This window comes from Sinocyclocheilus grahami, unplaced genomic scaffold (assembly GCF_001515645.1).
Source record: "Sinocyclocheilus grahami isolate Dianchi unplaced genomic scaffold, SAMN03320097.WGS_v1.1 scaffold216.1, whole genome shotgun sequence".
NCBI lineage: Eukaryota > Metazoa > Chordata > Actinopteri > Cypriniformes > Cyprinidae > Sinocyclocheilus > Sinocyclocheilus grahami.
In genome coordinates this window covers 754,210-766,053 of record NW_015505395.1, presented here as the reverse complement: position 1 = coordinate 766,053, position 11,844 = coordinate 754,210, and the positions used below count along the sequence as shown (strand labels likewise).

The 11,844-nt window shown below is 37.1% G+C and overlaps 2 protein-coding genes across 7 annotated transcripts in view; both read left to right on the top strand.

The window, feature by feature from the left end:
- The first annotated feature begins 218 nt into the window (after window positions 1-218).
- Window positions 219-4,331, top strand: LOC107596270 (microtubule cross-linking factor 1-like). The gene is made up of 2 exons (XM_016286966.1): window positions 219-1,308; window positions 4,146-4,331. The coding sequence occupies exons 1-2, from the start codon at window positions 580-582 to the stop codon at window positions 4,329-4,331; spliced, it is 915 nt and encodes a 304-aa protein (XP_016142452.1). The 5' UTR covers window positions 219-579.
- A 61-nt stretch (window positions 4,332-4,392) lies between these two features.
- Window positions 4,393-11,844, top strand: part of LOC107596231 (microtubule cross-linking factor 1-like) — a 55,972-nt gene continuing 48,520 nt past the window's right edge. For all 6 annotated transcript variants that reach the window (XM_016286914.1, XM_016286913.1, XM_016286911.1 and 3 more), the window contains exons 1-2: window positions 4,393-4,613; window positions 4,747-4,905. In XM_016286914.1, the coding sequence (XP_016142400.1) occupies window positions 4,416-4,613; window positions 4,747-4,905 (357 nt within the window). In that variant the 5' untranslated portion in view covers window positions 4,393-4,415. The remainder of the gene's footprint in view (window positions 4,614-4,746; window positions 4,906-11,844) is intronic.

The following is an 11,844-nucleotide window of genomic DNA, read 5'->3' as shown; positions in this document are numbered from 1 at the left end:
ATTTTCAGTGTCCCCGTAATTCAAAAGGCTTATAAATAATTCAGAATGAGTTTTTTTGAAAATCTAAAAATGCAGAAAGTCTCCTGTGAGGGGTAGGTTTAGGGGTAGGGTTGGTGTAGGGCAATAGAATATACGGTCTGTACAGTATAACAACCATTACACCTATGGAGAGTCCCCATAAATCATAAAAACAAACCGATGTGTGTGCGTGTGTTCGGTATTTGTGTGTGAAAAACAAGCGCATGCGCTCCACGAGACCCGAGACACGGACGGGGAGCGTCAGACCGCAGCGGCAGCAGATTTTCCCATCAGCCGGGGGGGGAGAAGCGGCCAGGAGGTGGAGAGGACAGCAGGGAGAGATGGGAATACTGTAATCCCGGGGGGGGGGGGAGGGATGGACGGACTGATTGATTGATTTTAAACGCACAGAAGCACGGAGATTCTCACTTGACACCACCTCATCCACCGTATTCCGTTCGGAAGCGCGGCGATGGCTGAGGGCAAGTGAATTACGGGCGCGCGTCCATCTGAAGTGATGAGACAGAAACGCGCGGCTGGTTCCGTCTGTCAGGTTGTATAATGGAGAGCTCCAATGGCTCCGACACCAAACCGCAGAGCCATCATCCTCATCCTCAGGTGGAGAAGAAGAGGTTAAACCGAGCGCCGTCCCCTGCCAGACCCGTCCTGAAGGATGTCCACTCGCGAACAGCCAAACCGATCGTGCCAAAATCCCCCAAATTCAACAAGCAGCCAGCGTCCGCCGCGCCGGTGACACCTCAGAGCCGCGTTCCGAGACGCACCGTTCCGGGCGCGAAGGACAAAACCGCATCAGCACCTGCAAGAAGCAACAGCAAGCCCTCAGCGACAAAAAAGGCCGTTAAGGTCACTCAGCATGCAGCATCCGAGACGAAACCGGCCTGCAAAGCGGTTGATGCCGCCGCTCCGCAGATCGCCAAGAGCAAGGGACGGCTGGCCCCGATACGCGTCCCCACCGGACGCGGCGTTTGTCAGACGGACAGCAGCTCGGATTTGTCCGACTGTCCCTCCGAGCCGCTGTCTGACGAGCAGAGACTCGCTCAGGCCGCCAGTAGCGATGCGGAGTCGGGTAGCGGCTCCGGTTCGAGCGAGCAGGCGGCCGGGGTTCGGGTTCGGATCTCAGGGGCGGGAGCTGCACCTGTGCCCGGTGCGCACGCGGACAAATGCAAAGCCGAGAAAGACGCACAATTCAAATCGGAGGGCAAGGAAATGGCCCAGGAGGAGCTGCTGAGGGAAATCGAAGACCTTCGATCGGAAAATGACTACCTCAAGGTGAGCCGACGCACCGAAATGTAGGCTACTATGGTACTACCACGGTATTCTTAAAAGTGACTTGTGCTAGTACCATGGAAAATAGTAGGCCTACTTGAATGTTCAGTATCAGCATGAAGCTGCCAGGGGTTTTTTTTTTGGAGATGGTTAAACTTTTAAAAAGTAAAGTAGTACCATGGTACAGTGGGGAACTTTGATTTACAATACTACTGAATGTTTGTGTGTGTGTGTGTGTGTGTGTGTGTGTATTTCTTTATTGTTGTCTATTTTGTGTGTGTATATACATGCATAAAAATATTATAAAATACAAAGACAAAAAGAATAAATCTATAAATTATACATTTATAACATTATTTATATTTTTAATTGTTTTATAAAAAAAATGTATATGCACATATATAATCAGATTATTTAAAATATTTTTGTCTTTGTTTTAAATATTTGTATTATGTTTATTTATTAAATTCGATTTTTATTATAAATATAATGTAATACAAAATTTATTTTACTTTTTTTTGATGTCTTGTGTGGTTATCTGAAGGATTATGGGTTGAGCTGCTGCTATAAATCCATGCGAGAGTTATAGACTGTAATTAGTTTTTGCACATGGTGACCCTCTTTATGTTCTTGCCCATGTATTAAATTCATCCTATTGGTTTTCATCTCTTAGGCTAACAGTACTGCTGCATCATTTGTCCATTAAAGCAAGTTTTCCAGAGTAAATAAATACATAAGTAGCATGGCACATTTTTTTGACCTTTGAAGAACTTTGGAGTACCATATAAACATGATGCAACATCTCTTACAAGAAGAGCTGTGATGGTATCAAAAGACAGTGCCATTATAGTAAGGTACTCCAAGATACTTAAAAAAAATACCATGGTACTGTGAGGAGAGTAAGATCTAGATCCATAAATCTGCACTTTAGCTGATTTTTAGGTCAGATCAGTCCACAGAGAACAGATGAAACCAGCGTGCATCAGAAAGACCCTCAAACTCCCGCAGGAAACGCATCACAGTCTTCGCCCTCAGTGTGATGGGTAGATGAAGGCAGACCTAATTAGCATAATTCCATAAATGATTTATCTTTTTTGTCAGATGCGCAGGGCTCGGCTGCTGTCACAAACAGGATTTTCATAAGTTTATCTCTGAAGACGTGGTGTTAATCCGCTTTAGTAGCTGTGTGTAATGGCCGCGTCCCTCCTGACCCAGAGCCGGACCGTGTGTTTGGAGCCTCCCTAAAGCAGATGTGCTTATGCTCTTATTTCTGTCTCTCTGTCTTTCTGTCTCTCTGTAAGTAATACTATACTGCAGCATGTATGAATCAATATTTAATCAAATAAACAGCAATATGTCCATGTTATTGTAGTATAGTATGACATTAATTGTTTAGTCCACCATAACTCATGTTTGACAGGAACATCCAGACAGTATGTGGCGGGACGCTGCTGTCACATGACTTTGCCCCCAACATCATACAGTGAAGGTCATTGTGTTTGGGCTGTTTGTCACTGTCTGTCTCTCTTTCGCTGTCTTTGTTTGTCTGTCTTTCCTTGCCTTTCTGTCGTTCTTCCTCGACCTTGTTTACACTGAATGCGCTGAGGCATTGTGCCGTATTTACTGAGAAATGAGGCGTCACAAATGACAGTCATTCATTACAGTTCAGGATGGGGGTTTTACCGATGATTACAGTTTCTTTACCTGCAGTCGTATTTGTTTTTGTCATTTTTGAAGTGTCTTTTTCTTTATTGTAGTAAGGAGGTTGTTCTTGCCATTTCAGACCATGATTTCAGTTCATGTACACTGCAAAATTAGATCAATTTAATTAGAATCCTGAATGAGGATTCGTGTTATAATTCTAATTCAGTACTAATTCTGATTTTCATTCTAGTTCCAATCCTGATTCTTATTCTGTTTCTGTTTCTCATTCTGGCTTTTAGTCTGATGTTCATCTTAATTTTGAATGCATTGATTCAGAGTTTTATAACCTGATTCTAATCCTGATTCTTATTCTCATTCAAATGATGATTTTCATTGTAGTTCTAATTTATTATTTTTCTTTTGTTCCAGCCCTCATTCTGTTTCTGATTTTCATTGTCCTTGTCCAATTCTGATTCTGATTCTCCTTCTGTTTCTAATCCCGATTCTAGTTTTGATGTTCATTCTGATTCTGATTTTCATTCTAGTTCTGGTTCCAATTCTGATTCTGGTTCTTTTTCTGTTTCTAATCCCAATTCTCATTTTAATGTTCATTTTGATTCTCATTCTAGTTCTGGTTCCAATTCCGCTTCTGATTCTCTTTCTGTTTCTAATCCCGATTCTCATTCTGCTGTTCATTCAGGTTTACTCCTACGTAAAGTAATTTCGGTGCAAGTTCATTCCATAATCAGATCCGTTTTAATTATCCTTCTGAACGAGTATGATTCAGAATGTTATCCTTGATTCCCTGATCTTGATTCTGATTCTAATTCTAGTTCTGGTTCCAACTCTGCTTCTAATCCTGATTCTCATTCTGATGTTCATTCTGATTCTGATTTTCATTCTAATTCTCATTTTGATTCTGATTCTAATCCTAATTGGCATTCTGTTTCTGATATTGATTCTCATTCTAATGATGATTCTCATGGCTTCCGTTCATTCTTATTTTTCTTTTGATTCTGATTTGAACTCTAATCGGAATTTGATTATAATTCAAATTCAAATTCAGATTTTCTTTCTAGTTCTGGTTCCAATTCGGTTTCTAATCTTGATTCTGATTCTCTTCATCTTTCTTTTTTTAATCCAGATTCTCATTCTGATGTGCATTCTGATTCTAATCCTGATTCGGTTTGCTTTAGGATGAAGTGGACGAGTTGCGAGCAGAGATGGAGGAGATCAGGGACAGTTACCTAGAGGAGGAGGTGTACCAGCTCCAGGAACTGCGCAGGGAACTGGACCGCTCCAACAAGAACTGCCGGATCCTGCAGTACCGCCTGCTTCGGCTTCTAATCTTGATTCTGATTCTCTTCCTCTTTCTTTTTTAATCCAGATTCTCATTCTGATGTGCATTCTGATTCTAATCCTGATTCGGTTTGCTTTAGGATGAAGTGGACGAGTTGCGAGCAGAGATGGAGGAGATCAGGGACAGTTACCTAGAGGAGGAGGTGTACCAGCTCCAGGAACTGCGCAGGGAACTGGACCGCTCCAACAAGAACTGCCGGATCCTGCAGTACCGCCTGCGCAAGGCTGAACAGAAGAGCCTGCGTGTAGCTCAGACCGGACACGTCGACGGAGAGCTTCTGCGCGGTCTGGAGCAGGACCTCAAGGTGTTTTTTTTATAGGCAATGTGTGGGGTTAAATATGTGTTTTGATATCTAAGATCACAAGTTATCATTGGTTAATTTCTCTAACTAATGAGAGTTGAAAACAAAGTAATATAACATGTGCTTCCATCCATAGGTGGCCAAAGATGTATCTGTGCGTCTGCACAATGAACTGGAGACAGTGGAAGACAAGCGCACACGGGCAGAAGATGAAAACGAGCAGCTCAGGCAAAAGCTCATCGAGGTGGAGATCTCCAAACAGGCCATGCAGAATGAGCTCGAGAGAGCCAAAGAGGTACAACACGCTTCATTATTAGATATTGAGACACCTGTGCATGGTGCACACTTTTATTGAATTGGATCACAGAGGAAGTATTTTATAAGACGAGATCTTTAAAAGCATATTCATGAAGTAGTGTGGCGATTTAGCATCTTTTTATTCAAGTGTGCCGTTTATTTTCAAGGACAGAGAATCACAGTTGTATTCTTAAGAGGAATATTCTGGGTTGTTTGCTTTATAGTTTAATTTCTGTGGACTACCTTTTAGCCGATTACGAAAATAATTTCTTTAGTTTGTAAAAACAAGCAGGAATTGTCTTTATATTAATGCACTTACAATGAAATCCTGAAGCAGCTCACGTTATTTAAAATAAAAAATGTGAAGCTTGTATTTTTGTTAATGGAGCTCTAAGCATTTTTCGTATAGAATGCATAAATCATTGCTAAAAATTAATGCTATCCTAAAAATTAATAGTTAATATATTAACTAACATTAACACTAAGCATTAGGGTGCAGGGCTCGCAAAATCGCTAGCCCGACGTCCCGGGGCTACTGTGTTTTCCAGTCGGGCTACCAAAATGTATCACCACCCTGCCCGACGGGCTATCTTGAACAGTGATATAAAATTCCTTCCTTGATTTGCGTTGTTCACTAGCTTGTAGGGGTAAAACGGATCGTAGTTGATCGTTTGCACGTGTTTCTAAGTCTTGCCGATTTAAACATTCAAGTGCTTTAAACCTTTCATTCGGAGCTGCGCACACTCATTCAAAGCGCACACAGAGAGCCGCGTTTCAGACAATGCGCCTCGCGATTAAAATGCAGTGGTTGCCTCCGATTTTAAAAGGAAAAAGCACAGCCAAATTCCTTAGTTTGTTTATATGAAGAGATTTATTTTATTTGTATTATTTAATTATTTGATTTGGGATTTGTTTTATTTGACTTAAATTAAATTTTAAGTTAGTTTTATTATTTGACATATTTCAATTTCACAAAGAAATGTGCAGCATTTTGTTGGAGAAATAATAAAAGGACACCTTTTCATTTATAATTTGTCTTAAATCTAATTTTGTTAAAAAGAAAAATTGTATTGTGAAATCAGTATCGTGAATCGTGAGTTGAGTGAATCGTTACATCCCTATATGCTACTAGTTTTTGCTGTGGTATCAAATAAGTATTCTGTTATTGAAATAATAAAGAACCATATTTTTTTTGCTCATCTGCAAAATGACCCGATCTGTTATTCAAAATCTGATATGATAATGCAATATGATCCGAGCCGTGGGTTTTGTGATCTGTTGCATCCCTACTCTCTTGACTTTTAATTTGATTATTATGATCAATTAAGTTTTTAATCATGCTGATTTGTCCGCAGTGAATTTCAGCCGATGTCTTTTTTTTCATATTCGGGCTACTTAAATTCATTTTGGGCTACCAAAATTTGAAGAATGTCTGCCCAAAGGGCTACCAGCGATTTTGAAATGTTGCGAGCCCTGGGTTGAATTCAGGTAAGTTGGTAGTCTTTTTGCTATTTAGATGACAGAAAAAATGGCCCAAATATCCTGAATTAACCACAAATTTATATTTTTACATATTTTTATCACTAGTTAATATAAATACAACTCTTCATTGTTAGTAGGTATTTAGGTCCCTTAAATACCATAACTTTTTATTTTAATGATGTATTAGTAAATGTTAGAGTTAACATTGTATTTGTTTTTAGTTCATGTTAAGTTAATGTTATCAAATGGAACTTTATTGTAAAGTGTTACCTATATATTAATTGTGTGTTTTCATTGCAGTACTGCTTGTTTTCATCAAGCGACAAATAATTTTCTTTGGTATTCCACAGCATTATTGTGCTTAAATTGTAAATAGCCCGGAATATTACTTGAAGGCAGTTAAAACAAACTTGGAAATGATTCACAGACTGTAGAAATGCTGTGATGTAAATCTTTCTGGATCACCTTTGTTGAATAAAGCACTTAAACCTGGACGGCCCGAGGGTTAGACTTCCGCCCACCCTAGCGTACTGTGAATTGCTTTGAAGTATGGATGAATACATTAACTTTGAAGCCTGCTGTGCATTAATGCATGAGAGGCCGTAGCGGTTGCTCTGCTTCTGTAATTGGATGCTGAGGAGTTACTCTGGAGTTGGTCAGGTTCATCTGAAACTAATCTGGAAAGACTGAGTCACGGGTAGAGCCGTCTGTACATGCAGATGAATGCTGCTGCAGTGTGGAGGAGAATAAGTATGGATGTGATGTACATGTCAGCATATTAGAATACTTTCTGAAGGATCATGTGACACAGAAGACTGGAGTAATGATGCTGAAAATTCAGCTTTGATCACAGAAATAAATTACATTTCACAATATATTCACATAGAAAAGAGTTATTTTAAATTGTAATAATATTTCATAATTTTACAGTGTTTTTGATCAAATAAATGCAGAATTGGTGAGCATCTATTTTGGCTATTTGTCTATATCGCCTATGTTGCTTTATCAGATTTTAGATCCGCTTTATAAATATGTATGTGCATACGCTATACTCTTGTTAATGCAGTTCAAACAGCAGAGGATCGCAACAGTGAATCATTGCACTGGTATCCCAGAATCCCCTCTGATTCTCTGAGATCTGCTGCATTGTAAAACATCCCCTAGGGGGAACAACAAATCTTCTTAAAGGAACAGTTCGTCGAAAAATTAAAATTCTGTCATTGTTTTTTCACCCTTGTGTCGTTTGAAGCCTGTATGGCTTTCTTTCTCGTCTGTGGAACAGAAAATTCATGCTACTTTTTTGACACGACTTAGATTGTTAGTTTTTTTTTGGATGAACTGTTCCTTTAAAAACAGATTTTTTTTTCTGCATGCTGTCAGCCTTTATGGTGTAAATTAATTTTTGTTTTATTTTTGCATTAATATTTATCATGTATTTTGGAAAGGTAAACACACACACAAGGACAGATATAATGAGTGTGAAGGAGAGAAAGCGTTGAAATGAGTGTTAGCGCTTTGTGAGCTATAGCGCGTCTCTCTGGAGGTTTGCCCCAGAAAACGGCTAGCTCCACTTTTTCAGCGTTCATCACACCATACCCTTCATTTTCCCTTCCCTCCATTCGCCCCACACACAACAGATGTGGATGAAAGGGAGAATCATGCCATTTCTTGCACACTGCCATGTTCAATTAACGTGACGTACTTTTCCAGCTGATGTCAAGCCTTTAGTTTAAACGGGATGCAAACCTTGTTTCAACTTCAACAGCATTTTAGACATTAAAGTAGTTGAAATATTAAAGTCAACATGAAATCAGAACTAGCCCTGTTTGCTTTTTAATACACATTCCTGGTCTTAATGTGAACAGCTTATTGGTGCACATTATTCTTATGAAAAATCATGTTTGTTTAAATAGTTTCTCAATGTATGTAGTTCAATTTCAAAATGTTGCATGATGTAAGTAAGGTTGTTTTATTTTGTTTCATGTTGACTTTAAAGACTTTACACCTTAAAACCATCCAGTCAGTCAGTCAATCAATCAGTTAGTTTAATTTATCGTTAATTAATTTATTGTTTTTAAAATGTAAAGCCAAATACCAAAACATTTATTTACATATATAAAAATAATAAAAAATATTTAAATACATTTCTTGGTATTTTGCTTTAGCTTTTAAAAACATCAATAATAATAATAACTTAAAAAAATAAAATAATAATATATAAATAATATATTAAATTAAATGCTCAATACCAAAATGCAAAATAATAATATATATATTTTTTACAAATGATAAAACATATAAAAACTATACAAAAAATATAATAAATTAATGAATAAAAAGAAAAGGAAAACATTAATTGGAACAACCAATTATGATTTTTTTTATATATATATATCCAAAGAACCATATAGCAACTCAAGAACCCCATACTGTGAAAAACAGTTCTTGATCAGCAAGATCTTTTCAAAGTACCTTTATTTTCTACCTGCATGCGTGGCACAGGTTTGGATGGCTTTTGTTCACATGCTAAACAGATTGAAATGAGGTTAAGCTGGGCAGACGGGATGCTGTTTCCTCTCGAAGTATCTAAATACTGATTTGGCAGTGAAGGAACTAAAAATACAGCATCCAGTGTCATCTGAGTTCAGGACGGTGCAACTCTAGATTTCAAGATTGTCAAAGCACAGTTTCCACATGTCTGTGTTTACAATATATTGCTGCTCTGCTTGGTGCTTTTGATTTACAAGATTTACATTTTACAGGGTTTGAGGCACATAGATCTCTTTCTTGTGTTGTCTTGCTTAAAATACTGTAGATATCAATAGTGGCTTGAACTGCTGTGTTTTCAGTTTCTTGCGTGACATTTCGCGACAGGTTTGTCTGCATTTCTTGTTCTTGTTAGTGTCACTGGTGCCCTGCCCCTCCCCCAATTCACATTAAAACAATGTGTTTGGATGTTTCACCATTTTCTTTTCTAAGAATAATTTCCATAATTTTTCAAAGATTTATAAAAAAATATTGTATTACACTATTTTTTTTTCAGAAGTTCACTATAAATTTCATTATAAATTAAAAGCAGTATTATATATATATATATATATATGCTGCAGTGTGGAGGAGAATAAGTATGGATGTGATGTACATGTCAGCATATTAGAATACTTTCTGAAGGATCATGTGACACAGAAGACTGGAGTAATGATGCTGAAAATTCAGCTTTGATCACAGAAATAAATTACATTTCACAATATATTCACATAGAAAAGAGTTATTTTAAATTGTAATAATATTTCATAATTTTACAGTGTTTTTGATCAAATAAATGCAGAATTGGTGAGCATCTATTTTGGCTATTTGTCTATATCGCCTATGTTGCTTTATCAGATTTTAGATCCGCTTTATAAATATGTATGTGCATACGCTATACTCTTGTTAATGCAGTTCAAACAGCAGAGGATCGCAACAGTGAATCATTGCACTGGTATCCCAGAATCCCCTCTGATTCTCTGAGATCTGCTGCATTGTAAAACATCCCCTAGGGGGAACAACAAATCTTCTTAAAGGAACAGTTCGTCGAAAAATTAAAATTCTGTCATTGTTTTTTCACCCTTGTGTCGTTTGAAGCCTGTATGGCTTTCTTTCTCGTCTGTGGAACAGAAAATTCATGCTACTTTTTTGACACGACTTAGATTGTTAGTTTTTTTTTGGATGAACTGTTCCTTTAAAAACAGATTTTTTTTTCTGCATGCTGTCAGCCTTTATGGTGTAAATTAATTTTTGTTTTATTTTTGCATTAATATTTATCATGTATTTTGGAAAGGTAAACACACACACAAGGACAGATATAATGAGTGTGAAGGAGAGAAAGCGTTGAAATGAGTGTTAGCGCTTTGTGAGCTATAGCGCGTCTCTCTGGAGGTTTGCCCCAGAAAACGGCTAGCTCCACTTTTTCAGCGTTCATCACACCATACCCTTCATTTTCCCTTCCCTCCATTCGCCCCACACACAACAGATGTGGATGAAAGGGAGAATCATGCCATTTCTTGCACACTGCCATGTTCAATTAACGTGACGTACTTTTCCAGCTGATGTCAAGCCTTTAGTTTAAACGGGATGCAAACCTTGTTTCAACTTTAACAGCATTTTAGACATTAAAGTAGTTGAAATATTAAAGTCAACATGAAATCAGAACTAGCCCTGTTTGCTTTTTAATACACATTCCTGGTCTTAATGTGAACAGCTTATTGGTGCACATTATTCTTATGAAAAATCATGTTTGTTTAAATAGTTTCTCAATGTATGTAGTTCAATTTCAAAATGTTGCATGATGTAAGTAAGGTTGTTTTATTTTGTTTCATGTTGACTTTAAAGACTTTACACCTTAAAACCATCCAGTCAGTCAGTCAATCAATCAGTTAGTTTAATTTATCGTTAATTAATTTATTGTTTTTAAAATGTAAAGCCAAATACCAAAACATTTATTTATATATATAAAAATAATAAAAAATATTTAAATACATTTCTTGGTATTTTGCTTTAGCTTTTAAAAACAGCAATAATAATAATAACTTAAAAAAATAAAATAATAATATATAAATAATATATTAAATTAAATGCTCAATACCAAAATGCAAAATAATAATATATATTTTTTTTACAAATGATAAAACATATAAAAACTATACAAAAAATATAATAAATTAATGAATAAAAAGAAAAGGAAAACATTAATTGGAACAACCAATTATGATTTTTTTTATAGATATATCCAAAGAACCATATAGCAACTCAAGAACCCCATACTGTGAAAAACAGTTCTTGATCAGCAAGATCTTTTCAAAGTACCTTTATTTTCTACCTGCATGCGTGGCACAGGTTTGGATGGCTTTTGTTCACATGCTAAACAGATTGAAATGAGGTTAAGCTGGGCAGACGGGATGCTGTTTCCTCTCGAAGTATCTAAATACTGATTTGGCAGTGAAGGAACTAAAAATACAGCATCCAGTGTCATCTGAGTTCAGGACGGTGCAACTCTAGATTTCAAGATTGTCAAAGCACAGTTTCCACATGTCTGTGTTTACAATATATTGCTGCTCTGCTTGGTGCTTTTGATTTACAAGATTTACATTTTACAGGGTTTGAGGCACATAGATCTCTTTCTTGTGTTGTCTTGCTTAAAATACTGTAGATATCAATAGTGGCTTGAACTGCTGTGTTTTCAGTTTCTTGCGTGACATTTCGCGACAGGTTTGTCTGCATTTCTTGTTCTTGTTAGTGTCACTGGTGCCCTGCCCCTCCCCCAATTCACATTAAAACAATGTGTTTGGATGTTTCACCATTTTCTTTTCTAAGAATAATTTCCATAATTTTTCAAAGATTTAAAAAAATATATTGTATTACACTATAATTTTTTCCATACATTTCACCATTAATTAAAAGCAGTACTACTATATAT